The 26,135-nt window shown below is 34.8% G+C and overlaps 4 protein-coding genes across 5 annotated transcripts; 1 reads left to right on the top strand and 3 right to left on the bottom strand.

The window, feature by feature from the left end:
* Window positions 1–2,295: 2,295 nt before the first annotated feature.
* LOC109213081 (protein FAR1-RELATED SEQUENCE 6-like) lies at window positions 2,296–7,810 on the top strand. Of its 2 annotated transcripts, XM_019376835.1 has the most exons (4): window positions 2,296–2,563; window positions 3,689–3,840; window positions 5,666–7,303; window positions 7,393–7,509. In XM_019376835.1, exons 2-4 carry the CDS (start codon window positions 3,820–3,822, stop codon window positions 7,417–7,419), a joined length of 1,686 nt encoding a protein of 561 aa, XP_019232380.1. In that variant the 5' UTR covers window positions 2,296–2,563; window positions 3,689–3,819; the 3' UTR covers window positions 7,420–7,509. The 2 variants fall into 2 exon arrangements, with proteins under 2 accessions (XP_019232380.1, XP_019232379.1); XM_019376834.1 differs by having other exon boundaries at window positions 2,298–2,563; window positions 5,666–7,810.
* Window positions 7,811–8,625: 815 nt separating this feature from the next.
* LOC109213082 (vesicle-associated membrane protein 711-like) lies at window positions 8,626–13,791 on the bottom strand. The gene is made up of 5 exons (XM_019376836.1): window positions 13,687–13,791; window positions 13,104–13,350; window positions 10,981–11,171; window positions 9,643–9,806; window positions 8,626–9,036 (listed from the first exon to the last, which is right to left on the bottom strand). The coding sequence occupies exons 2-5, from the start codon at window positions 13,318–13,320 to the stop codon at window positions 8,946–8,948; spliced, it is 663 nt and encodes a 220-aa protein (XP_019232381.1). The 5' UTR covers window positions 13,321–13,350; window positions 13,687–13,791; the 3' UTR covers window positions 8,626–8,945.
* Window positions 13,792–15,152: 1,361 nt separating this feature from the next.
* Window positions 15,153–17,239, bottom strand: LOC109213079 (SWI/SNF complex subunit SWI3C-like). The gene is made up of 3 exons (XM_019376833.1): window positions 17,039–17,239; window positions 16,346–16,873; window positions 15,153–15,223 (listed from the first exon to the last, which is right to left on the bottom strand). Exons 1-3 carry the CDS (start codon window positions 17,055–17,057, stop codon window positions 15,153–15,155), a joined length of 618 nt encoding a protein of 205 aa, XP_019232378.1. The 5' UTR covers window positions 17,058–17,239.
* A 3,068-nt stretch (window positions 17,240–20,307) lies between these two features.
* LOC109213078 lies at window positions 20,308–23,285 on the bottom strand. The gene is made up of 5 exons (XM_019376832.1): window positions 23,144–23,285; window positions 22,073–22,338; window positions 21,931–22,028; window positions 21,026–21,662; window positions 20,308–20,313 (listed from the first exon to the last, which is right to left on the bottom strand). The coding sequence occupies exons 1-5, from the start codon at window positions 23,283–23,285 to the stop codon at window positions 20,308–20,310; spliced, it is 1,149 nt and encodes a 382-aa protein (XP_019232377.1).
* Window positions 23,286–26,135: the final 2,850 nt, after the last annotated feature.

Genomic DNA, 26,135 nt, shown 5'->3' with positions numbered 1-26,135 from the left:
TTTTTTTAATTAATATAATTTATGTATTCAGATGTATTATATAATTTCTCTGAAGATTGCTACGTTTTTGGGGTATTTTTCGGTTGAGAATCTTTTTTACAACCGGAAATACAAATTTTGTGTGTTATATTAATTGAGTTTGTTGAATTATATTAGGAGTCTATTATGTTAATTGATACACTTTTCGTTTAAAAACAGTGTAATCCCTTGCTTCACGCCGTGAATACAGTCGAATACAATAATCTTCCAGCTGTAATCCCATGTTTCACGCCATGAATACAGTCGAGTACACTCGAATACAACAACTGATTAGCTGGACTTCCCTGATTCACGCCTATTTTTGCTATTGTATTCATGAATACAGTAGCTTAAATACATCTAATACATCTTATAACAACAGAAAACGTATCTACAATCTGTAATATAGCAAATGGTATCTATAGATAACTAATTACCACTAAAAGATAGTGCTTTATGAAAATTTCTCTTTAATATATCTTTTTGTTAAATGAAAAAGGAACTATTATAAAGAAGGAATAGCTGAAACGAACTTTTGATTAATTTTAAAAATGATGTCATGGAAATGAAAACCTGCAAAAAAATAACAAAATAATGAAATTAATTAAAAGGACAAAGAAGCACAATGAGAGGAAATATTCTTGAAATCTTGGATGTCCCAATATTTTATTTTTTTTGCCTCGATTTACTTTTTTTTTTTTTTAAAAATATTAGTTGGAAGGAGCTCCTGAATAATGTGATTAATTAACATTAATTAATTCGTTGAAAAGCTGGAGAGAGGGCTATAAATATGGCCCTTTCATGAAGCAAATAATTGCACACAAAAACACATTGATCTCTCCTCTCTCTCACTATAGTAGTAATACTATACTATCATGGCTCGCAATTATACTTTCTATTTCACTGTTGCCCTACTGATAACTTTTGGTAAATGACCTTTAATTTGTACCTCTCGCTTTCTTTAATTTCTCTCTATGTAGCATTTTCACATGTATAATCTTTTACATATTCAAGCATGGTACAAACCGGGTACTATATATCTTAGTTTATATGCATTTTTGGTTACGTTTAAGAATAACAATACACTACTTGTACTGATTATGACATTTGTCTTTTCTTATGAGATACTACTATATATACAGTTTATTTAGCTCCAAAAGTAGTTGGTATGAGAGAGAGGTGGTGCATGATATAGGAAGATGGAAATGAAACTAGCAGCTCATCCCAATGGAGTAACTTGCTTTAGAAAATGCAGCTCTGATCATGACTGCACTGATGGCTGGTTCTGTAGGCATTGTAGCTACGATGGTATTTTACACACCAACGCTACGATGGGCCTTTCTTTTCCCCTTTTCAGCTTTAATTTGTTTAAATATACAGTATAATCTCTCAGAGTGGGGTTTGAGGGGCAGTACGTAGACCTTACTCCTACATTGCATGTGGAGATAGAGAGCCTGTTTCTAGTAGACCCTCAGTTCTTTTTCAGTTTTGTTAATTTGTGAGAAGGAAAAAACATGACCAAAGTTCAACTTAAGATTAGGACAATGTGGCTGTGACAGGGTCTTACATCAATAGTCGGACATGGTCTACAACTGTTTCTGCATTTGTACTTATAATTTAAAATCTCTATCATTCTGCTATAACTGTTGCTTCTTTATTGTAGTTTCTTTAATTCATATACACGCTTATGTATGGTAATATATACATGTAGTGTGAAGGTGACAGAGCATAAGTAAGAAGAAGAACTCTGGTGGCATCCAACTGCCATTGGGACTGTCATTAAACAAATAACTGAACAGAAATGGCTCCTAAGCAAGGAAATATAGAACTAGAATTTCTGACAAAAGTGAAAAAGGAATAAGAATAAGCAAAAAGGCCTAAGACATGAAAAAATGTCTAGTCTATTTGACTCTTTGAAAACTCAGTTCACTGAGTCTCTGATAATAGTGTTTCCTTGAGCAATTTTCACAACATAAAGAAAGAAAAAAACAGAAGAGAAAGTCATCTTAGATGAAAAAATTTTATTCGCACCGCCAACTGTTTACACTAAACCAATGCATAATATATATTGGAACATACACTATTATTAGTTAACCATGGTTAAGTAATGCATATTTTTACTTTATTAAATCACTTAACTATGATTAGTTGAATTGATTTGGTGTAAACAGTGGGGGTAAAATAAGTTTTTTGAGGGCATTTATCACAGAAATTGAAATGCTTCGGGGTCAATAACACAATATAGACAAATTTCAAGGATGTAGTTGCAAATATACATTTCCCCAAATTCTAACCCCTCCCAGGCTCCCCTAACCCGATTTTGGTTCGCTAATGACAACCGCTCGTCGTCGTACGAATCAACCTTCTCCACCTCCGTCGCCCACCATTCTCCGCCACCAGCCTCTCCGCGCGTTTTCCGGCGCTTACTACCAGCCTCATTAGGAATTTGATAAGCTTCTAGTCAACAGCTGAGCTTAAAATATCCACTTGAAGATGAATTCTTGATGGTTAAAAAAATTGAATTTTTGTCCAATTTGCTTCAAAGGTACAATCTGTTTTATTTTATTTTTCCTGCTGATCGTATTCTTATTTTGTGGGTAGTACTTTATTTCCTAGAAATTTTAAGTTTGATATGGTTACCTGAGTTTTTTTAGAAGCATTTTATTGCTGGAATTTCTGACAGTTAATAAAAATGGGCCTTGTTTGAAGTTAAGTGATTTTTAGCTTTTCTGTTGTTATGTAATTATCCTTGAATTGTTTATGCTGGATTAACTTAGTAAGCTTATGTTTGGTTATCGTTCAATTCAGATTTTTGGTTTTATTAAATAAACCTGTCTAGAATATTTGATCTCAAGGTAAGTTTTCTTAGAACAAAGCGCAGAGTTCTATGAGATATGAGTTTAAGTACTTCTTGAGCCAACCCGATTCGATAATTGTTGAGCTATGGAAACCTAACTTGGGTTATGTCTCGTTATGTGCTTTACCATTTTTCTGCTAATGTATGATTTTCACGAGAAGGGGTGCTTTTAAATGGACCGTTTTTGAGCATATTTTTAACTTTGGAGGGTCGAAGTAGGAGCAGCTTGGGGTTGAGGCATAGTGATTGATTGCGGAGGGGGGAAGTGGGCTATGTTGACTATCTTTCTGACTGAGAAAACCGACTGATCAGCCGTTAAATTAGATGAAATTATACGAAGTACGCAGTCTTTCTTTGTAAAATAGAAAAGAAAAAGGGAGATAGAAAGAAAAAGATAGGATATTGCGAGATCATGCTGAGGCAGGATTCTTCCCGAGAAAGCAGAGTAGTTTCATTGGAATGAAAGACTTTCTGGCTTCTACTGTTAAAGCTGCAATATCATGTTTGTTTAGTGTTTACTGCTGCTATTGTAGTGTGCTTTTTTGGAAGATCAAAAGGAATGAGATTGCCTCGTGTACCTCAAAGATCATTTTCTTTAGCGCCAAAAGCACCACTGGTTCTCTTCTTCATGCTACTCTGACTCTTTTAGACCATTCTTGTCTCCCAATTACATTTTTTATTTTCACTTCCAATTTTATGAGTCTAGCAGATTAGTCATGCTTATTTTCTGCACCCTGTATCCGTGCATGTGCCAAACTAGTCAAATCATAAGATTTTATAGTGTGTGCTTCTGTGTTTTATCTGCTGCCTCAGGATGACATGGAGATCTGTTTTCTCTGGGTAAGATGGTAGCCACTCTCTTCTGAGTATTCCAAAATGACAAATCAAATATTAAAATCAATGAGAATTTCACTGCTTTTCTATCTTGCACTCCATCATAGTGGATGATGAAGAATCTGAAACAGGTATGTTTAATATTAAGACGATTTTGCTTGTGGATCGTTGGAATTTTCTTGGGCTCTCAATATCTCTCTTTGGACCTGTTTTATTTTTATTTAAATTCTAGCTTATGCTGGCAGGATGGGTGGATTCTTTACGAAATAAAATGCACCTACTGACTATGCATTTGGTTCAAGTAATAAGATCAAAGCCTGGAGGAAAAATTGAGAAAATATGTTTGATTATATTGTATCTCGAATGAGAAAGAATATAAAGATGTGTTTGCACGTATCTATACATTTTTCGAGAAACTCCTTTGGAGATGTGGAAAGAGTCTTTTGCATTTTCTTTTCCTAGTGCATATGCATGTTCATTGGGACATGGTGTTGGTGTTCACATGCTCGGATAAGTAGAAGCAAGTTTGCTAAAGAAGGATGCTTCTTTTCAAGAAATTTAACTGGCTCCTGCATTTCGTATCCAAAAGAAATTCTTGTTATAAAGGAAAATCCTCTTTTCAATGTAGCTTTTTCTCCAAATGTGCCTGCTGTCATTTTCTCTTGCATTTTTACCCGTCTTCATATGCTTCAGTTTTACTACTTGCCACGTTTATCTTGATTTTAAGCAGGGGCGGCCCAAGAAGATTGGTGGCCTAAAGCCAAATTTTAATTTGGGGCCTTTTAGAAGGAAAAAAAAATTTATCTATATTTTTAATGGAAGTCTATTTTTCTATCTTTTTAAGATGTAAAGTTGTTAATAGTTTTTTTTATAAATAATTTAATCTCTCCTAAGATATTGTTGATCTTAGATAATAGAACCAGATTCAAGAAGTTTATAACTTGATATCGAAATAATTTTTGATGTTATATACTTATTGAAATGCTTGAAACCTGAGGGGGAAAAAAAAAAGAATACGCAATATAGTTTTATTCAACGGTACTCTTCAATTCTTGTTTTTTATAGAAAAAATAATTATTTTTTTTTACAGAGAACAATATAACTTATCAAGAACTTAAGCTTTTTTGTAGAAACCAAGAAGAGAATATAAGTATATAGTACCCGTTTTCTTATGAGAAAAATAAAAATAAAACTCGGATTATTGAAGATACCAAAAAACGGATTCTGAAAGTTTATTGCACGTTTTTAGTGAGAAATGTAAAAGGAAAATAATAATATAGGTACCTCACTAATGATGTCAATCGTAAAATTTAAATAATGAAAAGTTTTATATTCGCGACAAGGGTTTAGGGGGAGTGATTCACTTTCTCCAATTTTTGCTTAAACAGTTACATCAATACTAAATTAAAAGTTATATTTACTTTTTATAAAATATTTTATTTTTTTTATTTTAACATACTCAATATATTTAGACCTTACCTCTAAAGATTGTTGTGAGATATATATGATCCAACTTATCTTATATTGGGTTCGAGTCTTGTGGTTAAAATAAATCCTGTTAAAATGTGTTCTCTCTTTTACTAGGCCTTACGCGGTACGAATCTAGACTAGTCGGGGGTTCAATACAAATACGAGTAGAAAACAAAAAGAAAAATTTGGGGCCCTCCAAATTTGGGGGCCTAAAGCCTTTGCTTTAGTGGCTTGACCCTTGGGCCGCCCCTGATTTTAAGTAAACCTGTCTAACTCTGATCTCCTTTTCCAATCCCATATACCACGTAATTTGGAACTCAGTCTATTGAGTTTTTCAAATGTGGTGACGTTTTTACTACATGTGAAATTTCCCCTCCCAAATTGGATACTTTAAAAGAAGGTTGCAACTGATTTAGAAAGAAACCGTTTTCTTTATTTACTTCTTGTCAACATCATCGCCATGCTGGTTTCAATTCCATGTTTCAGATGGAGGCAGTTTCTCTTAACAGTGACCCAGTGTTTGATGACTCTGAAGAATATGAGGACGAAGAAGACTGCTCCGTGGAGGAACATGATGATGGAGTTCATGATAAAGATTCCAAAAAGGAGTCCCCACAACCAACTATTGGTCTGGAATTTGGGTCTTTTGATGAAGCATATGATTTTTATAACATGTATGGCAAGGAACAAGGATTTGGTATTAGAGTGAGCAACTCTTGGTTTAGATCAAAGAGGAAAGAAAGATATAGAGCGAAACTCAGCTGCAGTAGTGCAGGTTTCAAGAAGAAAAGTGGAGCAAATCATCCTAGGCCAGAAACAAGAACTGGTTGTCCTGCAATGCTAGTAATTAAGCTTGTGGACTCAAAAAGATGGAGAATTGTGGAAGTTGAGCTTCATCACAATCATCCAGTAAGCCCAGAGGTCAGGCGGTTCTATAAGTCACATAAGAAAATGATTCTCGCTGACAAAAAGCAGCAGGAATCCATACCTATTACAGAAGTACATACCATTAAGTTATACCGCACATCTATTGATGCTGCATGTAATGGATTGCAAAATATCAAGGAAAAGGATAGTAGGTTTCCTGTTGATACCTCAAAGCATTTGGAGCTTAGAGAGGGGGATGCCAATGCACTGTATAATTATTTTTGTCGAATGAAGTTGACAAATCCAAACTTCTTTTATCTGTTGGATCTTGATGATCAAGGATGCCTGAGAAATGTGTTCTGGGCTGATGCTAGGTGTAGGGCTGCTTTTAATTATTTCTCAGATGCAATTGCAATTGATACAACAAGCTTGAGGAACAAATATGAACTTCCTCTTATTTCTTTCGTTGGAGTAAACAACCACGGACAACCTGTTTTGCTGGGATGTGGTTTTCTTGGATACGAGTCAGTAGAGTACTTTATTTGGATGTTCAAATCATGGCATACGTCTATGCTAGGAAGACATCCACAAGTTATTGTAACTGATCAGTCAAAACCATTGCAAATTGCAGTTTCTAAGGTTTTCCCTCAAGCCCGTCATTGTTATTGTCTATCTTATATCATGCAGCGTGTTCCAGAGAAGTTGGGAGGATTGGATGGATACGAGTCTATCAAGACGCAACTGTATAAAGCAGTTTATATTTCCTTGAAGATCACTGAGTTTGAAAGCTCGTGGTGTCATATGATAAGTCAGCATGGACTCAAGGACAATAAATGGCTTCAATCATTGTACGAAGATCGTGAAAAATGGGTACCAGTCTACTTAAAAGACATTTCCTTCATGGGGATCGTGCCAATAAAAGAAAATGAGAGCTTGAATGCATACTTTGATGGTTATGTAAATAAACACACTTCATTCAAAGAATTTGTTGATAAGTATGATTTAGCCCTGCAAAGGAAGCACATGAAAGAAGCAATGGCAGATATGGAGTCGAGAAGTTCAAGCTTTGAGTTGAAAACAAATTGCAATTTTGAGGTGCAGCTCTCAAAGATATTCACAAAGGAAATATTCAAGAAGTTCCAAGCAGAAGTTGAAGGAATTTACTCTTGTTTCAATACAAGGCAAGTGAACATTAATGGGCCAATAATGACATTTGTTGTGAAAGAAAGAGTAGAATCTGAGGGAAGCGAGGAGGAGGTAAAGCTGTTTGAGGTTCTTTATGAGACAACACAAGCGGAAATACGTTGTATTTGCAGTTTGTTTAATTTCAAAGGTTATTTATGCAGGCATGCATTGAATGTACTGAATTATAATGGTGTGGAAGAAATTCCATCACAATACATCCTACCGCGTTGGGATAAAGATTACAAACGTAAGTTTCCAGTAGATTCTGGCCTTTGTCATATTGATGTGAATAATCCTGTGGAATTGTATAATATTCTACATAAACATGTCATGCAAGTTGTTGAAGAAGGGGCACAATCCGAAGAACATTACAAGGCTGTACTCCGAGAAGTAGAAGCTCTTTTGAGCAGGTTTTCCCTTGAAGACAACAATTTGGTTTCACTGTAATATTTGACATAGGACATCCAATACAGAATTATAGTGCATCTGTGTACATAATATATACATTACATGTCCTGATCATGAGCTTTGCCCCTTTATACATACTCAAGAATGAAATTGAGGTATTTTGAAATTGCAGAATTATCTGTTATACGGGCAGGGGAAGGCCAGATTAAATGGGTAGAGTTTTTGCATGACATTTTTGTATATTTCCTCTATAAACAAAGACGAATGACAGGTAATATTTCGCGAATACCCTTTACAGGCGAGTCGAATGTTTTCTGGAAGCAGAGTAATAGATGTATACCATCATCAATATTTGCGACGTCTTAGATATGAAGAAAACGACATAGTTGGTTATTCAATCCCTTAAAATTATGTTGAGACTTTTAAGTCAAATAACTTGTTTAGGATTAAAGATGAAGGTAAATCTTTTATCTCTTTGTCAAACTTTTACCACTTATACTACTAGAAAATTGTCGTTTATGTATTCAAATAGAGTATACATCTTGAAAGTGTTGTTATACTCTACCATGCGTGGAAGGAAAATAAAAAATGAGATACTTCATCATAGTTCACAAGACTTCTCAAAAATGAAACAAAATAAGAAGAAAAAAAGGTAGCTAAATTTTTATTGACCTAATATATAAGCAAGAAGGATATTGAAAAAAGAAATTTGCTTATTTTGTGGCTACAAATAGAGAATTATGTCCTACTGTGGGATCTTAAACGACTCTCCTACATCAGCAGACTGAGATTCATCTTTGATTTGTCAACCACTGGAAAGGGCAAGGGCTTGAAAAACAGTTTGCAAAAAATTGAATTACTTGTCCTAAAAAAGTTTTGAAATATTCTTTAACAAACGCCACCTGACAACCTTCCTTGGCCTTGTATAAGTAAATACGTATAGACATAGAGCAAGCAACAGAACATATTTCTCCAAAGATTGCATATTAGAATAAGATCAAGATGTATTTCAACACAGATATCAAGCCAAGATTCAATCATGTATTATTTGACCCCTTCATTTTCTTTACAGGAGCCGAAATGATAAAAATCACTATACATTCTCAAGCCGAGAGTTTTAGCTTGCTTATAAGCTTAAGAAATTCAAGAATTAATATAGATGCCACATTTCAAGCATGAGACCATACCAAAAGACGCATCTAAGCTTTACCTCCAGATGAATTAAGATCAACGATTTTGCACATTGGTGGACTACAATAAAATGTTCCAGGACAAAACAGTTGATGTAACACTGATCGAGTAATCCTCATTTCAAACAAGTTGGAAGTGTAAGCCCATGACAAACGAAGGCCAAAATAACATAAACTATCACAAGGAGGAGGAATATCAGCGCCACCCTGTAAAAATCAAACATCACAATGAAGCATGGTGAAAAAGATTAAACAATAAAACATAAAAAGAAAAAGAAAATAACATGAAGCTGGCGAGTCCTTTAATTTAATCAAGCTAGAACCACCATCAGGTACAAAGTAAAAATATTTTGAGAGAATGAGTATAGCATAAAACTATGAAATATTCTGTATACATGGTTCCACTGTTAGAATCTTCACAACATTCACACTGTTTAAGAACACTTCATCATAAGGAGAAAGGACAGGAGCCATGAAAAATATGATGACAAGTGGCTCTTATTTAATTGCAATGTGAAAGAATAATTGTGTCACCAACTCCAAACTCAACCCAGAATACAGGCATATTAAAACATCGTGAAACTTATAATAAGGAAAAGAGCACAACAGCTTCCCTGATGCCATATAACTTACAATTATAAGAGATCTTCACATGTAACAACCTAAGAGTTTAAATCAGAGATTAAATGCCACCCAACAGAAGATATCTATTTATTATGAATCTATCCAACTCTTGAAAGAACACCACCCCAAAGTAAAGAGTAAAGACAAAACAAAGAAAGAGCTTTAGTCCAAGTAATGGAAGCAACATACGTGAGTTTGACATTTCTCCACCATACAGTGCTTCTGAAACGGCGTGCCTGCTTTCTGAAGCGGAAAGTATTCCCTTGCATATTAGCTGTTTTATCAACCAGCAACTCCAAACGATCACCTCTCTCTAGAACTTTATCAATATTCTCAATCATGACATTGCGCACCTGTTACATGGCACATACATCTTCAGACTTCTTAGTTAATACCAAAATATAGTGGGTGGTAACTTTATCCGAAAAACATAATGGCTGGTACATATGATCTAGTTTGTAAAAGCAGACAAGTGAAGCTGTAAAAATTGCTTTTACTCAGGGGCGGATCTATGTAGTAGATTTGGGGTGGAACGCCACCAGGTCGCTCGGATAAAATTTTAAGTATGTACTGGTATTTTACATTAACAAGAGTATATATTTGAAGCTTGGCACCCGAAGAAACAAATAGACTCCAGGTGCCATGGTTAAATTGCTAAAACTCTAAGTGAAGGATGCAAGATCGAATCCCATTAGATTCCACCAAAGCTAGTTTTCTAATCCGTGTTCTTACATGTTCCATTTTCTTTCTGCTCCTTTTCTCAATTTTTAAAAATTCCTTCATCTTTGTATTTCCTCTCTCTGTACAACCTGATTTTTATTATTTATTAAATTATATTTTTCCTTCCGTAATTTTCAAAATCTTCAAAAATTTATTTGAATGTGATTTTAGTTATTTTCTCCTTTTATCCATCTAATGTGATTTCCAAAATTTTCTAAAATGATTGCTCCAATAGACATAATACTGATCTAGCTATATGAAGATTGAAGGGGTGTATTTGCTATTTAAAAGTTTATATTTATTTTACGTTTTAATCACATTTTTAATAGAATTTGAATCGAGAGAATTAGATCGAATTGGACTAAACTTATTCAATTTGGTGGTCGTATATTTTTTTATGCGCCAAAAATCTTGTAAAATAAAAATGAATTGATTTAAAGTAACCAACCGAACCGAATCAATTCAAAACGGATCAAACCTACTAAATGTATACCCTAATCCAATCTCCTTCACTAATGGTAGACAATGGCACCCGTAGTCATCAAATCCTAGATCCGCCTCTGCTTTTAATCACCGCAAATAGTCAATACAATAAGAGCTTCATTAAATAAATGCATAAGGACTATTGATGATATCAAGGGAAACATGTTGCCATATTGATGAGGTAATTATGGAAATATTCAGTCGTGACATTCAGTGGCAAGAAATTACATCGAAAGGTGCATGCCTCTTAGATTGAGAAAATGTGGATTCTTGCACGAGCCATCATCTAGCATATAAGCTTCCTAAACAACATTGAGAACTGACCTGACTCATTTCACCTTTTAGCCTGTTTATTCTGTCGGCATTTGGATCACTAGAGAAATAGTCCATTTGCTGACTAAGGACCCTTGAGAATTCATCATTCATGCCATAAGCTTGTGCAGAGAGAACTGCTCGGCCATAGGTCCTCACAAATCTTTGATGAATTTCTTCAAGAAAAGCAAAAGGAATTCTCCCTGCAAAGGAGTTTATCCAAATATATGACAGTGTTCAAGGCAACAGATCAATAATGTAAAATGAAATTTTGTGGTGTTAATATAAGAGCTAAACCACCAGCTAAAATGTTCGAACTAAATAAAAGGAGAAATCAACACACATCTATCTATAAATCTTGTTCTTTTTGAAAAGAATAAATTAAGAAAAGGAACTTACAGGGTGTACTACTTGATACAAAACCAGGGAAGGAATTTCAATGTAAAAAATATTGAAGAAAGGGATTAGAATAAATGTCCACAAAAACAGAACTAAAGTATAAGAATTTTGTAAGAAGAGCAAAATACGCTGCAGGACATTATTCAGTTAGATTTCTGTAACTAAAAACCACAAGGCTGCGAAGACTACACTCACTTAAAATTTTGTTTTTCTATGATTAATAAAATGGATTTAAAGCTAAGGAATGAGTCCCAGTGAGAGGAGTCCTTTTTCCAATATACCCTCTCACCCACTCACTGAAGTATAGTTATCCTAAGATAACTGCATGAATTCCATGCTAACTTAGCCCGACTTGCTACTGGTGACGGTATTGCACATCAACAATATCACTCCAATCTTTTTGTGTTCAAGCTTAGAATGACATTTGGGATTAGCTGCATAGACAATGAAGCACATATGGGTATCAAATGATCTTTGAAGCCCCACTTTTTCCAAATAGTATAGGTAGCAGATCCTAGTAAGCATGGAATCTTGTTAAGGTAATTTTGCACAAAATTTAAAATCAGGAAAAGGTACAAGTCAGGGTAGAAGTATCTCATTACCTTCTCCTATTCATTAAGGGAAAAATTTACTAGCTACCACTGCAGCGGGACAAAAATTGTTTATCCCCATTCCCTGTTTCTATCTATAGAGACATGTTGCCATGCCTAAAAGTAAGCCACATTATGTCAGAAACTATGAAGTAGGTTCCATATTATGAAATTTGCAAGGATGACAAGCACAACTTATACAAAGGTAACTAGAAGCAAAACTACAACAACAACAACAACAACAACCATGCCTCAATCCCAATTAAGTTGAGGTCGGCTATATGAATCCTCACTGACCATGTTGCTCCATTTAAGCTCACCTCAGCCAAAAGCGGAACTAAATAAGATATTTCTCTATGAAGTGTTCTCTGATACTATACAACAATATCAATAAATCGAGCAATCGACTGTATTTAGGGTCCGTAATACGAGTTATATGTCCACTCTATGCAATTCATGCTTGTTTCATTCTAACACTAGAAAAAAAATTAGTCTTTCTGACACTATATATTGAAGAGAATGAACATTTTTCTCAATTAGATGAATGATAGGGAAAAATATACTTCCTCCATTTCAATTTTGATGAGGTAGTTTGACTCACCACGGAGTTTAAGAAAAGAAAAAAGATTTGAAACTTGTGGTCTTAAAAGCATAAGGGGTAAAAGCTTTATGGGGCCATGACATTTGTGTAGGTATAAAAGCTTCTCATTAAAGGTAAAATAGGTAAAATGAAGAGTTTAACGTTAAATTATCTCCAATTGTAAAAATGTTTCATTCTTTTTGGAACGGACCAATAAGTAAAGTGTGTCATCTAAATAGAAACAGAGGGAGCAAGCACTTCAACTCTGCACCACAATCATAAACAGAGCGTAAAACATGAAAGTCTGACCTATTTTATCATATAAACTACACTAACTTTATCATATAAACTACTAAACAAACACTTGAAAGACTGCTATATGTATATGTATATCGATTAATTATTCGTCTAGAATCTCAGCTATATCTTGATTAATTGTGAAGTGTAAATAACTTATAAGATGAATAAACATTAAGATGAATTGAAACAAATTCTAACATGTAATTGCATCAATCCTCTTAACTTTCAACATGAACAAACTTAAACAGAAAAGGCAAGGAGCTTACTTCCAGCAACATCATCGGCCATACAAAGGACAGTGAGTCCATCAGTGCGTTTAACATGGAAAATATACCGATCCTGAGAATATGACACGTTTGAATCATTATTCCCTGGAATTTTCTCCAGAATCTGCCTTGCTATTGTGCTCGCATTCGTCGTCGTTCCGCTCTGCTCCGCCAACACTACAGATCCCCTCGCTACCAATGCGTAGAGTATCGCCATTTCTTTCTCTCCCTCTGCACCTTTCTTCCTCTGAATTATACACAATTATGTAAAAATTACTATATATTTATGATGTATTTATCTGTAAAATTTGGATGCGTATATGTATATGTATATGTATTAGATTATGCATCTTGTAATTCAAATCCTAGATCTGCCGCTGAGTCTACATGTGTATATGTAGCCTATATATTTATCTATCTGTAAATTATGAAATTATATGTATCAGGACACATTAATTTCGATTCCTGAATCCGTCTCTAATGTCTATATATGTGTATGTTTGAATATGAACAGGAGCAGAATTTAGGGTTTGTTTTTGCTGAATTTACAGGTGAATTGAATTTGAATGATGTTGTAGTTTACCTTTTTTTGGGGAGGAAGAAGGTGATGAAAGCGGGATCTGAGGCGTTGGATGGACCCACGCTTTATCTTTTCGAGCTGTTAACTAACTTTAATACGAGGACATCATGGTTTGTTAGTTTTGAGGTATTTCTGTAAATAAAATAATTGCTTTATCCTTTTTTTTTTTTTTAAAAAAAAATTGACTAGTGTGCATTTGCATAATATTTTAGTTGAAGTTAAAAAAGATAATTTTGAAGCTAAAATTGAAAAAACGTTCTCAAAGTTCAAGTTTTTGGTTGGATTGGGCATGTTTTCACAAAGAGAGAAATTACGAGCTTATAGTTAAAATTTGTTAGTCTTACTTACTAGTGTCTTTTGTTAAACAAACTAAGCAGGTTTTAAAATTTATATTATGTATTTAGAGTTTCCGCATATTTAACTAGAAAAATGATGATGTTATTTCGCCATCAATTTTAAAAGGAATGTTTTAAGAAATTTTAACCACAAAATACTTGTAATGAGTCATGACACCGATATTCTCAAGAACAGAGGCGGATCCAGAATTTAAGCGCAACGGGAACATCATTGTATGCTAATTGCTAGCAATAAAAATTGTTGTGCAACACTTTGAAATCATAATAAGTATGATGACCAATCATTCAAGTATAAAAAAGAAGTTCTAAAGAAAGAGAAAGCACCGAAAGGATGGAAAGATTTTTTTTTTATACTTTTTTTTTTTTTTGCCAAAATGGATGCTACGAGAAGGGAAAGATTTTTTTTTTTTTTTGGCAAGGAAGATAAATGTTTATTCATTACTAAGTAGCATAGTTACATGGCCTGGTCCTCCCATTGGGAGCAGACGAAGGCATACCATTAGAAGTAGCATTACAACCAAAAGAGGACATTACAGGGTTGCCCAGCATAGCCAAATTATTTAACACAACAGTATTACTGGTGGTAGTCCTAGTAACAGTGATTCCTTCTTTATCAGCCCGCACAGCTTCTTTAAGGTAGTTAGGTACTTCTAAATATGTCTTCTAATGTACTTTTTTTTCTTCTATTGTACTTGATTCATGACTAATTATGTGTTTCTGTTTTAGGTCCTCTATGTCCCCAACCCCTACTCCCCTATTTGTAACTGCTGAAGCATGTACTCCTCCCTGAACTTGTTCTGTGGTTGTACCTCAGTGTTGTCAAAGGCACGCTTAAGCCCTAAAGCGAGGCGCAAAACATGCTGAGCGCTTTGCGTCGCTTAGCGGGTGCTTCAGTGTCGTCATCAAGGCTCTAAGACATACCTTTCCTTGCCAATGAGCATAATCCTGAAGATGCGATACTAAACAATTGATATTTCACTTTATTGAAATTTTTTTTAATTTCTTTGTCCATATATTTGTTGTTCATACTTATAATTATTAGTCTTGGACTACACATACATATTTGTATTTTTTTTTTATTCATTTGTGTCTTTCTTCATTAAAACCCATGCTTTATTTACGCTTTGCGCTTAAAGCTCCAATGGACCTTAGAGCTCTTTCAGCACTTTTCACCTTTGATAAAACTGAATTTGTCAGACTACTGAAAGTTGGAGGAAAAAAAACTTCTCAAGCCAAACTATTTCTATAGCATACTGGTACCTGCCACTCCCTTCGTGGAAAAAATATAGGCAATTCAAGATGGCTATTATTTTAACCCTGTAAGAACGCATAATCTTAATTGGTAAAGCCCGTGCAAAAATTTTGACAATGGTAGAAAATGGCACATGCTAAGCTTAGGATTTAAGTAAACAAATCAACTCTTGTACTCCACAGTCCACACATGCAAATCTTAGCATTCTTGTCTTTAGTTCAGTAAATTTCCTCTAGCATCTATTTCACAAGTATGCACCAACATTATACTTGGACATTAAAGTACAGAAGAGGATCCAAGTTCTTTTTTTTCCCGACTCTCATGGTAAGATTGGAAGGTTAATGAATCCATAGTGTACTAAATATCCTAAATCTTGCAAGGAGAAAGCCAAGCTATAAATGATATTTAGTTGGACGGAAGACAAACTTTTCCACCGTGCAGTGCCTGATAAATTTGTATTCCTCTGTTTTGCTTAGCTAATAACGGAAACAAACTCATATTCTTCCTGTGAGATATCACATACACCTCTTCTGACCTATCAAAATATGCTATAAGATCCACTCCTCCTGGTGAAGAACCTTACCAAAGTGACGTGGCTTGGTGGTTTTATTCGTTTACAATATTCAAACAATAAGGGCAGCAATACTCAAAAGAAAGTGAAAGGGAATTCATATAATCACAACAAGTCTCTATATCAAGCTTCTTTCAGGGTCCTAGTGCCAGCACGCAGTGTGATTTGACAGGTGAGCAATTACCTTCAATAACCCTAGATACTACGGTGAAAAATTGCTCCATCTCCAAAAGTTTAGCAAATTAGGAAGTTATTAAAATCCAATGGTCACAATTGTCCATGGGGAAATGCAACTCACTTTTTTCCAAAATTAGTCAAGTCTTGACAGAATTTAACTCTAACTCATAGTCTATCTTTTCTTGTTCAAAATCATTATTTACCAGCAAAAAAGTATTTTGGTACTTAAAAGTGCATGTAAATGTTCCAGCTAGTAATGAACTGATATAAAAAAAAATCTTCACAAGCACATTGTATGATGATTACCTGCGTGCATTGGCACAACATGGATTCGATTTGCACTGCCATAATGCTTAACGACACCACGACCCTGCAATATCTGCGGAGGACTGATCACATACGAACCACTCCCACTGCCTTCTCCTCTTTCCTCAGTCAACAAAGCTGGACTATCTGCAGGTACAGCTGAAAGCGCCTGAAGCTGCCCATACGACATATTCTCCAACACCACCCCATTCTGCCTAGTCTCTCCAGACTGCCCAGCCTTCTCAGTCGCTACAATATTCAGGACGGACGAATGAGGCCGCGTAACAGTACGTCTCACTACCAAAGGGAACTCACTAATTCGGTTCCCAGCTTCTGATACCAATTCAACTGAGTAATTACTCCGATCCACTGAATTGCTAGGGTTTCGGTGGTCGTCATCTTCAATTTCCTGCTGGTCAATGTCTTCCTCGTCTTCTTCTTCTTCGAACACGTCATCATCTTGTTGGGGCTTGGCCTTCCTTGAAATTAAAGGCTCCCGCTTCCGCTTCCTCCATCTATTCCTCGTCTCTAAAAAATTAACAACTAATCACTAGTCAATTTGTAATACTCGGATCCGTTAAATAACTAATTATAGTACATAAATCAACCATTTTTAAATCAAATTTATAAAATGCTTTAAAATAAAAACTAAAATTATAGAAATATAAAAGAAATGGGGGTTTATGTGAGCACCTGAGGAGGAAGCAGGCATTGCTGAGAAATTGGGGGGTTTGGGTCCTGAGAAATTGGGGTTTAAAGGGAGAGAATTGTGGGGTCTGAGATTGGTTGTTGTTTTTGGAGAGAGAAAATTGGGGGAAAAGGGATTCTTCTCTCTGCTGCCTTCGGATGATAATTTGTGAGCTCTTTTTGGTATTTCGCAGCTGTGTTTCCACAAAAATATACTATTTGTTTTAGGCAATACCTTTGCTGTGTGAATTCACGCGCTTCAATCAGAGACTGAAGTAAAAAGATGTAACGTAAAGGTGATTGTTTTTCCTTTTTTTCTTTTTCGATGATTGATAACCAAATAGACACCCGTATTTGTATGTAATTCTGTTTTCTACCCTCAGAAAAGAGACAAACGACTATATTTTCTCCCTTGTGAATTTTCATATCTCTTCTAAATATTTAATTTATTAATTATTTTGACCTATAATATTTTTATATGACTTTTAATTTGTAAATTTTATTTCAAGGAATTTAAAAAATTTAAAAATTCAACTCTCGAAATTCAAGTTGTATTACATAAATAAATTAAGACGTTAATATCTTAATCGGCTGAGTGAAACGAGTTCTAAATAGTTAAAATAATAAATAACATGTAAGTAAAACAATACTCCATTGATTATAATAATCTTATAGATTGGTTAAGCTAATTCGAAAATTATTTATAACTGCGTCATTATTAGTTAATATAAAGGGAGTTTTATAGCAATACCTGTAAAAAATCAAACTAACTAACCTTGCCTATCCATTTATTTTTCTACCCATCAAACTAATTGTACTTCATACACATTATAGTTTTTGTGGGTAATTGCCTCTTTTTCTCCTTTCTTTTTTCTCGTTTTTCTTTGTTTTTTGCTTTTTTCTCCTTTTATGTTTATTTTTCAATCATATTATTTTTTATTTTCGTTTTCCACCATGATTCCATGCTCAATTTTGGCTTCTTCTTTTTTCCTTTTGTTTATTTCTTTATTTCTTATTCCTTTTCTAATTTTATTTAAGTCTTTTTTCCTTTCATTTCCTTTTTCTGCATAATCTAAGTTTATTCACTTTTTTTAATTTTTTTCTTTGTTCTTCTTCTTTTTTTTTTACTGTGCAATAATAAAAAGATAACTAACATAGTTACTATTTGTTCGCCTTTTTTATACAACTGATATAATATATCTTTGACTTACTTTTTCTCATTTTCTTTTTCTGTAGATCAGTTATAAAAACAACTTTTACATTATACATGTTTTCTCTTCTCTTTTTTCCTTTTTTTTTCTTTTTCTTTCTTCTTTTCTAATTTCATTTATTATTATTTTAAATTTATTTTTTCTTTTAAATTTTTTTCATAATGTAATTATGCACATCTTTTTTGCTCCTTTATTTTTTTTTTCTCTTTTCCTTCACTATATCACCGAAAGATAACTAATATAGTATTTTTTTTATTTTTTTATTAATTATTAAAAAATAACTTATTGTAACATATAATACACCAAAAACAATATAGTATCTTTTCCTTCACTATTATTGTAATATACTATGATACCATATGGTATATATCATATACCGACAGTGTAACAAATAGGACTAGTCATTTCTTCTATGATACCCACATGGTATATATCATGTACTAACATAAGAGGCCGTGTTCATTCCTTCCAGAAACACACTCAGTCCTCTATGATACTCATATGGTATATATCATATACTGATAGGGTATATATAGAGGTCTGGTTCATTTCTTTCAGAAAGACACACAATCCTCTATGATACAAACGTGGTGTATGTCATATAGTGGCATGGTATTATAAAGGACTGGCTCATTCTTTCAAAAGAAAATCAGTAGTCCTCTATGATACTCATATGGTATATATCATATACGGTCAAGGTATCATACATTGCTAGTTCATTCTTTCAAGAAAATTAGGAGTATATTGTTAAAATTTAATTATATACTTCTAAATTCATTATTATATACCAATATAACATATAGTATAACATGTTGGTATACAATACAACTTTCTCTTCTTTGCTAGTTCTATTTAATTTTGGCCTAAATTCCAAAAATTTCCCCCAAAATTTACTCAAAATTTAGCCATAGCCTTCAATCAAAATTTCAAACACGACTCAGCAAAAATCGAATCAAAACAACTATAAAGTGAGGTTTTCCCTATTATTTTTATGGAACTTCTTCAAAAAAATTATTTAATAAAACATTTGCAATGACCTAGTTGGAAAAAATTTTAAAATTAAAAAGTAACTTATTTATTATTGTATGTGTTATATTATATTGTGTATTATAACATTATAATGTTACTATAACCATGACTTTAGATTTGCACAATATCACCTAGATGATTCACCAAAATATGAGTCGAATTACATTATTATGGTATACTGTATACTATTACATCATACTATTGTAATATATTGCATATTATTACAATATACCATCACAGCATACTGTATACTATAACAGTATACTGTTACACTCTCTCTCTCTCTCTCTCTCTCTCTCTCTCTCTCTCTCTCTCTATATATATATATATATATATATATATACACACACACACACACACACACACACACACATACCATAACGGTATATTGTTAGGTAATTGTGTTCTTCTTTGATACTGCCATTGTAGTATATTCTATACTATAACAGTATACTGTTGTAGTATCGCTATATACTCCTACAACATATTGTATACCGTAGCAGTATACTGTCGGGTAACTATATTTTTCTTCGATTTTCAAGTGAAAAATTCAATCTCAATCACCTCAAATCAACTCCCAATGCGATCAAATTTCAGTATGAACTTCCAGAAGGTATAAGTAATATTTAATAATTTGAATCAAACAAGAAATCTTCAAAATAAAAATCTTAAATTCAAGAGCTTCAAGCCCAACAATGGTGGATATTCAACTACGCATAAAAATTCAGATGCGGAAAAGCTTACTCGAAGTTACTATAAGCAATATACACTCACTTCAAATCTAATATTAAAACCTTCAAGTTTCAAGTTGAAATCATTAATTTGGAATTTTGGAAAAAAACTCTAAGAAAATTTGTAAAATTTTAATTTCAACCAAAAACACGAAGTGCAAAATTCGAGCTGCGATTTTGACAAAAAAATAATGAGATTATATGAAAAATAACGGGGTTAACTGAATTTCATAGTTTATTAAAAGATAAAGCTATGGGATTTTGCACTTCAAAGAAAAAAGAGAATGTTTTACACTAGAATAAGCTAGAGCTGAGAAAACAAATCAAAAAACGAGAGGAAATAAGTAGGCTGGGTAAAATATTTCTGCCGAATAGATAATTTTGTAATAAATTTTCATATAAATAATTACGAGTAATTATTTTGGGTTATGTGGGCATTTAGTATAATTTTCCCTTATCTAAACTGAAACTATGCATATTCACATGGTCCATTCGAAACAGACAATGTTAGCCACCATGGTTAGAGCGCTCACGTTGCATGTGCGTGAATTCCTAGGACTCCACTCAGCTAGCATCGCCTCACAGCCATAATTTTGTGGGACCCTTTTCACGTGGACTCTCAAAGTTTAATTTCATAAACTAATACTTTCAGCATATTCAATACTCAAGAGCCCAGTAGTATTTATTATATTTTTAATGAATAAATTCAAAATTAAAATAATCAATTTTATTATTAATTAATGCTAAAAAATAGATTTTTTAGTATATGTAAAAATAGCTAAAAAGTTAATTGAAGTGGACCGGATGGAGTACATTACAAAAATTTAGTATTTTATAATGAGGTTTGATTGCATACAAAATTTAAGAATGTTTTTTTTTTTGGTCAAACAATAAAATTTTATTTAACCAAGTATGAATATGTACATCCACTAGTTTATTTTTGACTCTAGAACTAGTCCTTGTCTTTGTAACTTTCTATGGACATTCCTCCTATCAGTTGGATTTTCTATTACAATATATACCTGTACTAAGTTTGGGTATGAGTTTGCATTTTTTAATATCCTTTTCCATCTGCTTCTATGTTGTCCTTTACTATGCAATTGGATAACAATCTCTCTTGATCTAAGTCTCTGATCTTGTTGTTGTTCTTGGAATCTTCTGGCATTGCGCTCATTCCAAATATGATAGACACTCGCGGCTAGCAGCCATCCTAAGACCTCTGCATGAGCTTTGCTGCTGCACTTTTTGGTTGTTATCCTTTCAACTTCCTCTTCCCAGCTTCCTACTTGACTGTTTTCTCCAATCCTGCGTAAGAAGGAGCTCCATAGTTGTCTTGAGTATTCACATTCAAAAAACAGGTGTGAGTGTGTTTCTTCAGCATCAGACACACATAATACACAGTTCCTAAGAACTTGTATTCCCCATTTGGCCAATCTATCAGCTGTGGTGAGTCTCTTCTGTAGTGTAAGCCATAGGATAAACTGGTACTTTGGCACATGACATGGTCTCATATTAAGGCTCTTCCACGCAACTTTAGGATATTGAGGAATCAGATGCAAGTATGCCTTCTTGATTATGAACTTATAAGCTTGAGTGAACTGCTGCATATCTGTGTAAAGGTCACTGTGTCCATACCACTTCCTTGCATCAAAAAATTTCCTAACAAGCCAACATGTTAGTTTAGGTGTCTCCATCTCATTGATGTTTCTTCTCTTTATGTAAAAGCTGTGAATCCATTGTACCCATAGAGTATCTTTCTTTGATGTGATAGCCTAAAGTAGTTTGGATATGGCTGCTTTATTTCATGTTTGGAACTCGATTATGTTCAAACCCCCAGCTGATTTTGGCATACACAGCCTCTCCCATGCCACTAATGCTCTTCTTGATGTTGCACATTGTCCAGTCCACAAGAATGTTCTACAGGTACCTGTTATCAGTTGGATTACCTTTTTTGGTATCAAAACGACTTGTGATCAGTACGTTTGAATCTCGAACAAGACACTCTTGATTAACTGCACTCTGCCACTATATGAAAGAAATTTGGTAGTCCAACATCTAATCGTGGCAACCATTCTCTCCACCAGAGGCATGCATTGTTGAACAGTTATTTTCTTGGATGAAAGGGGAACACCAAGGTATTTGAAAGGTATCATACCAAGTGAAAAGTGCATTTCATACAGGATTTGATCTTTCAATTGTTGTTCTACCCCTGTTATATATAATGAGCTCTTTTCCATATTTGCTTTGAGGCCTGATACTGTTGAGAAATGTTCAAATGCCTTAAGCATCAGTTGAATGGACATTTGATCTGCTCTGCAACACATGATTAAGTCACCTGCAAAACAAATATGTATCAGTTTTATTTTTCTACACATTGGGTGATGGTTGAAGTTGGGGTTGTAGTTCAACTGTTTCAGAGATCTATTAAAGTACTCCATTGTCAGTACAAATAGGAATGGTGACATAGGATCTCCTTGTCGAAGCCCTTTTCTTTCTTGGAATTTAGGAGTGAGGCCTCCATTGAAGATGATAGAGTAGCTGACAGTCGAGATACACTCCATAATGATATTAACAAATTTTACTGGTATTCCAAACTCCAACAAGACCATTCTCAGGAAATCCCACTCGACAGTATCATATGCTTTCCTGATGTCTACTTTCACTAGACACCTGGGGAACATTCCTTTCCTATTATAAACTTGACTAATTCATGTGCCACAATGACATTATCCAAGATGTTCCTACATGCAAAAAAGCTGATAGCGATGGGCCCACAATTTTGTCCACCACTAGTTTAAGTTTGGCAGTGATCACCTTGGCTATCAGTTTATACAATGTTGTGCAGCATGCAATAGCCTAAATTCCTTGACATAGGTGGGGTTTGGAACTTTTTGCACCAAGGTAATAGTTGTGCAGTTGATCTCTTTGAGAATTTTACCAGTCTAAAAAAATTGCAATATAGCCTTACTAACATCTTCTCGCACTATGTCCCAACTTGCTTTGAAAAATTTAACAGGGAATCCATCTCCCCCTCCCCCCCCCCCGGGGGGAGGGGGTGGGGGAAGGGAGAGGGACTTTGTCAGCTGGGAAATCATTCAGAGCCTGAAGTATTTCCTCTTTTATCACTGGATTGATCAGACCTTGTTGATCCTCCTTATTAATGTAGTATCCATCCTTTGCTATGGTACTATCTAAGCATGGCATTTCACTGGCCTTAGCACCCAATAGATCTTGGAAGAACTTAATGAAGTCTTGTTGAACTTGTGCAGGATCAGTTAACATTACTCCCTGATCATTACATATGATGAGATATGACTCCTTGCTTGTCTAGTCTTCAGTTGTGCATGGAAATATCTGGTGTTCAAGTCCCCTTTTGCTAACCATACAACCATAGACTTCTGCCTCAGTACATCCTCATGTATGTTGGACCATTTTTCTAATTCCAGTATCTGTCCTCTCTCCTCTTATATCAAGTTGGAGTTTGTAGAGGTATGATTTCAACAGCTGCTGAGTGACTTGTAGCTTTTATCGAATGGCCTCTACTCTTTTCTCTAGGCTGGTGATGTTTTGTGTTAAGCTCAATAAGCTTGAGCTTTTTGCATACTCCATACATAGTGTATCTAGGAATTTTATGTTGCCATGTAGACCGGATTAGTTCCTTGAAAGCCTGTTCTTGAAGAAGGACAGTGAGTAGTCTGAATGGTCTTGGAACTACTTGCTTGACTCTCCCAGTGCTAACTATGATTGGGGTGTGATCTGAGCACCCTGGGTTGTGATAGACTGCTTCCAGATGGCCATAATTATCAAACCAATTAGCATTCCCAAATGCCCAATCGATGAGGCTGTGTATTCTGATCTGTGCATCTCTCTTGTTACTCTATGAGAATTGACATCCTGTTCTTTTAAGTTGCCCAAGGCCAATATCTTCATTGCATTCCTGAAAATCCTTGATTTCAGCTGGGTGTACTGGAACACCATTCTGCCTGTCATTTACTAAGAGTATGGTATTGAAGTCCCCTAACACAATCCAGGGATCAATTATGTTATAATTTAGTGCTCTCAGTCAATGCCAGAGGTCCTTCCTTTCATTTATGGTATTCAATCCATAAACAAACGTTATCTGACTAGCAAATGGAGACCCCTTATCTTTAACTAAGCAATGAACAAAATGTGGCCTAGATATTAATATTTGCACCTCTACATGTTGAGGCTTCCAACATACCCATATTCTACCATTTGGAGTTTGTGTATAATCAATAGCTACTTCCCATTCATTTCCCATTTTCTTCTTAACTTTCTCAGCCTTGTTGGCTTTAACTTTTGTGTCAAGACATCCTATTAGTGCTACCTTGTTTGTAAGCAGAAAGGTCTTGAGTTCTTTCTGCTTAAATGGCTTGTTAAACGCCCTTATGTTCCATGAATAGAAGATCATGGGGGGATATTCCTTGGAGGGCTAAGATCTTTTGTCACTTTTGAGGTGACTACCATTGGTTGAATTCTCAGAGCACTAAATTGATTCTGCCTTAATAGCCTTTCAATCTTCTCACTATCTTCATACAGCTGACTTTGTCCCTCCTGTTATGAGATGGTAGGTAACTTTTTCTTTACCCCTGCTCTTAGCATGTTGCACTTGCACCTGATATTCCATATCTTCCGACTGTGTTGTTGCATCTTGTGTAGTAGCTAATGTTCCTGCCTCCTTTGTTACAACTGGTTCAGCCTGTTGCCCAACAGCTATGGCTGGTTTGGGAGGTTCTTGAGGTGTTTTCACTCTCCAATCCATCTTCTGTTTCTTCTTGTTCAGTTGCTGCATCCCTTTATCATTTGTACTTCCTTCTTGTATTCGCCATTGCGATGTCCTATACTCAGGCAGCTCTAACAATATAAGGTCCTCCATTCATATTCAATGGTCTGCAATCTGTACTTGCCTCTTGGTAATTCAATTGGTATCTCCTCAGGAAGTGTGAGTAAGACATCCATCTCAATTAGTATGCGTGCACAAGACACTCTTTCACCATTAGCTGTAAGTTTATCTGTGCGAATAGGCTTCCCTAAGCAGCTAACTATCCTACCTAGGCTTCCTGGCGCCCAATATTGGATAGGCAAATTAGGGAATGTCACCCACACAGGGATAACCTGAAGAGGCTCCTTGCTCATCTGGAATTCTGGTTCCCATTGTTTGAGAACCATTGGTCTGTTGTTAAAAGTGTATGGTCCATTTTGAAGCAAGGTCTCCTTCTCTTCCTCAGAAGTAAATCGAAATATAAAATAGCCTTCGTTATGTAAGAATACCTGAGGAGTTGTGACAAAATTCCAAACTCCATATACAAATTTCAGCATTTCCTTGAAGGAAGGATTTCCCCTAATTACATAGCCTATTAATGCTGATTTCCATTTCTGGCACTGTTCTTCAACTTCTGTCTGGACTAATTGAACTGTCTTCACCCCGTCTTTCATAATCGGAGGAAAATAATCAAGCTTCAACCCTAATTGCTGAGATCTATTACCTTTGACAACTTTAGCCTCCGTAGGTTTTTCTGCTCTCGATACTGTAGAAAAGGTGAGTTTCCTTGCAGCTGAGGAGGTACTTTCATCTTGTCCTTCAGGAGTAGCAGTTTCAACCGATGGCATACCTTGCAATACCGTTGGAGCACTACCCATTCCTGTTAACCATTGACCAAATTGCCTTGGACCTAAGTCCCGGGGGACTCCGTTTGCTGGTGTAATTAGTCTAATAGGTTCTTCATGTGCCGTGGAAGGAGTTGACGTCGCCGGATTTTGCTTATTCCGTCGAGCCATAGGTGGAAGCGCACGTTAACAAGCCTTGACTAACATGCGTCTATTTTTCAACACCTTTTGAGTAAAATCAGACACAGTTCGATTTTTGAACACATAGATTTTATGAGAACCGGGTAAATTTCACTCTCTTATTCTCTCTCTCTTGTTTTTTTTTTCAATTTCTTTCCCTATTCTAAAAGCCGGTCAACATACAAACCAGATTAAATAAATGTACAAGTAGCACGTAAGATACATCAGGATGTGTTATTTTTATGTTAAGAATGTTTTTTTAACATAAATATTCTTTAAAAATGTATCGTTTTAATATAAACGTTATTTTTGTGATTTGTATAT

Source organism: Nicotiana attenuata, unplaced genomic scaffold, assembly GCF_001879085.1.
Source record: "Nicotiana attenuata strain UT unplaced genomic scaffold, NIATTr2, whole genome shotgun sequence".
In the NCBI taxonomy this organism is placed as follows: Eukaryota; Viridiplantae; Streptophyta; class Magnoliopsida; order Solanales; family Solanaceae; genus Nicotiana; species Nicotiana attenuata.
Note: the sequence above shows the minus strand (reverse complement) of the source record. Positions and strands in the feature narration are given on the sequence as shown.

What these genes read in the sequence shown, in the direction of transcription:
- LOC109213081 (XM_019376834.1), top strand. Translation starts at nt 3,820, where the DNA reads ATGATGAAGAATCTGAAACAG. An exon ending in TGATGAAGAATCTGAAACAG is followed by an intron (nt 3,841 to 5,665) that starts GTATGTTTAATA and finishes TCCATGTTTCAG; the next exon opens with ATGGAGGCAGTTTCTCTTAA.
- LOC109213082 (XM_019376836.1), bottom strand. Translation starts at nt 13,320, where the DNA reads ATGGCGATACTCTACGCATTGGTAGCGAGGGGATCTGTAGTGTTGGCG. An exon ending in TAAAAGGTGAAATGAGTCAG is followed by an intron (nt 9,807 to 10,980) that starts GTCAGTTCTCAA and finishes GCCATGTAACAG; the next exon opens with GTGCGCAATGTCATGATTGA. An exon ending in TGGAGAAATGTCAAACTCAC is followed by an intron (nt 9,037 to 9,642) that starts GTATGTTGCTTC and finishes TGATTTTTACAG; the next exon opens with GGTGGCGCTGATATTCCTCC.
- LOC109213079 (XM_019376833.1), bottom strand. An exon ending in TGTTGTGCCAATGCACGCAG is followed by an intron (nt 15,224 to 16,345) that starts GTAATCATCATA and finishes TGACAAATTCAG; the next exon opens with TTTTATCAAAGGTGAAAAGT.
- LOC109213078 (XM_019376832.1), bottom strand. Translation starts at nt 23,285, where the DNA reads ATGTTAACTGATCCTGCACAAGTTCAACAAGACTTCATTAAGTTCTTC. An exon ending in TAATAAGGAGGATCAACAAG is followed by an intron (nt 22,339 to 23,143) that starts GTCTGATCAATC and finishes TTTGTTTTGCAG; the next exon opens with GTGACTTAATCATGTGTTGC. An exon ending in GGTAATCCAACTGATAACAG is followed by an intron (nt 21,663 to 21,930) that starts GTACCTGTAGAA and finishes TTGGCTTGTTAG; the next exon opens with GAAATTTTTTGATGCAAGGA.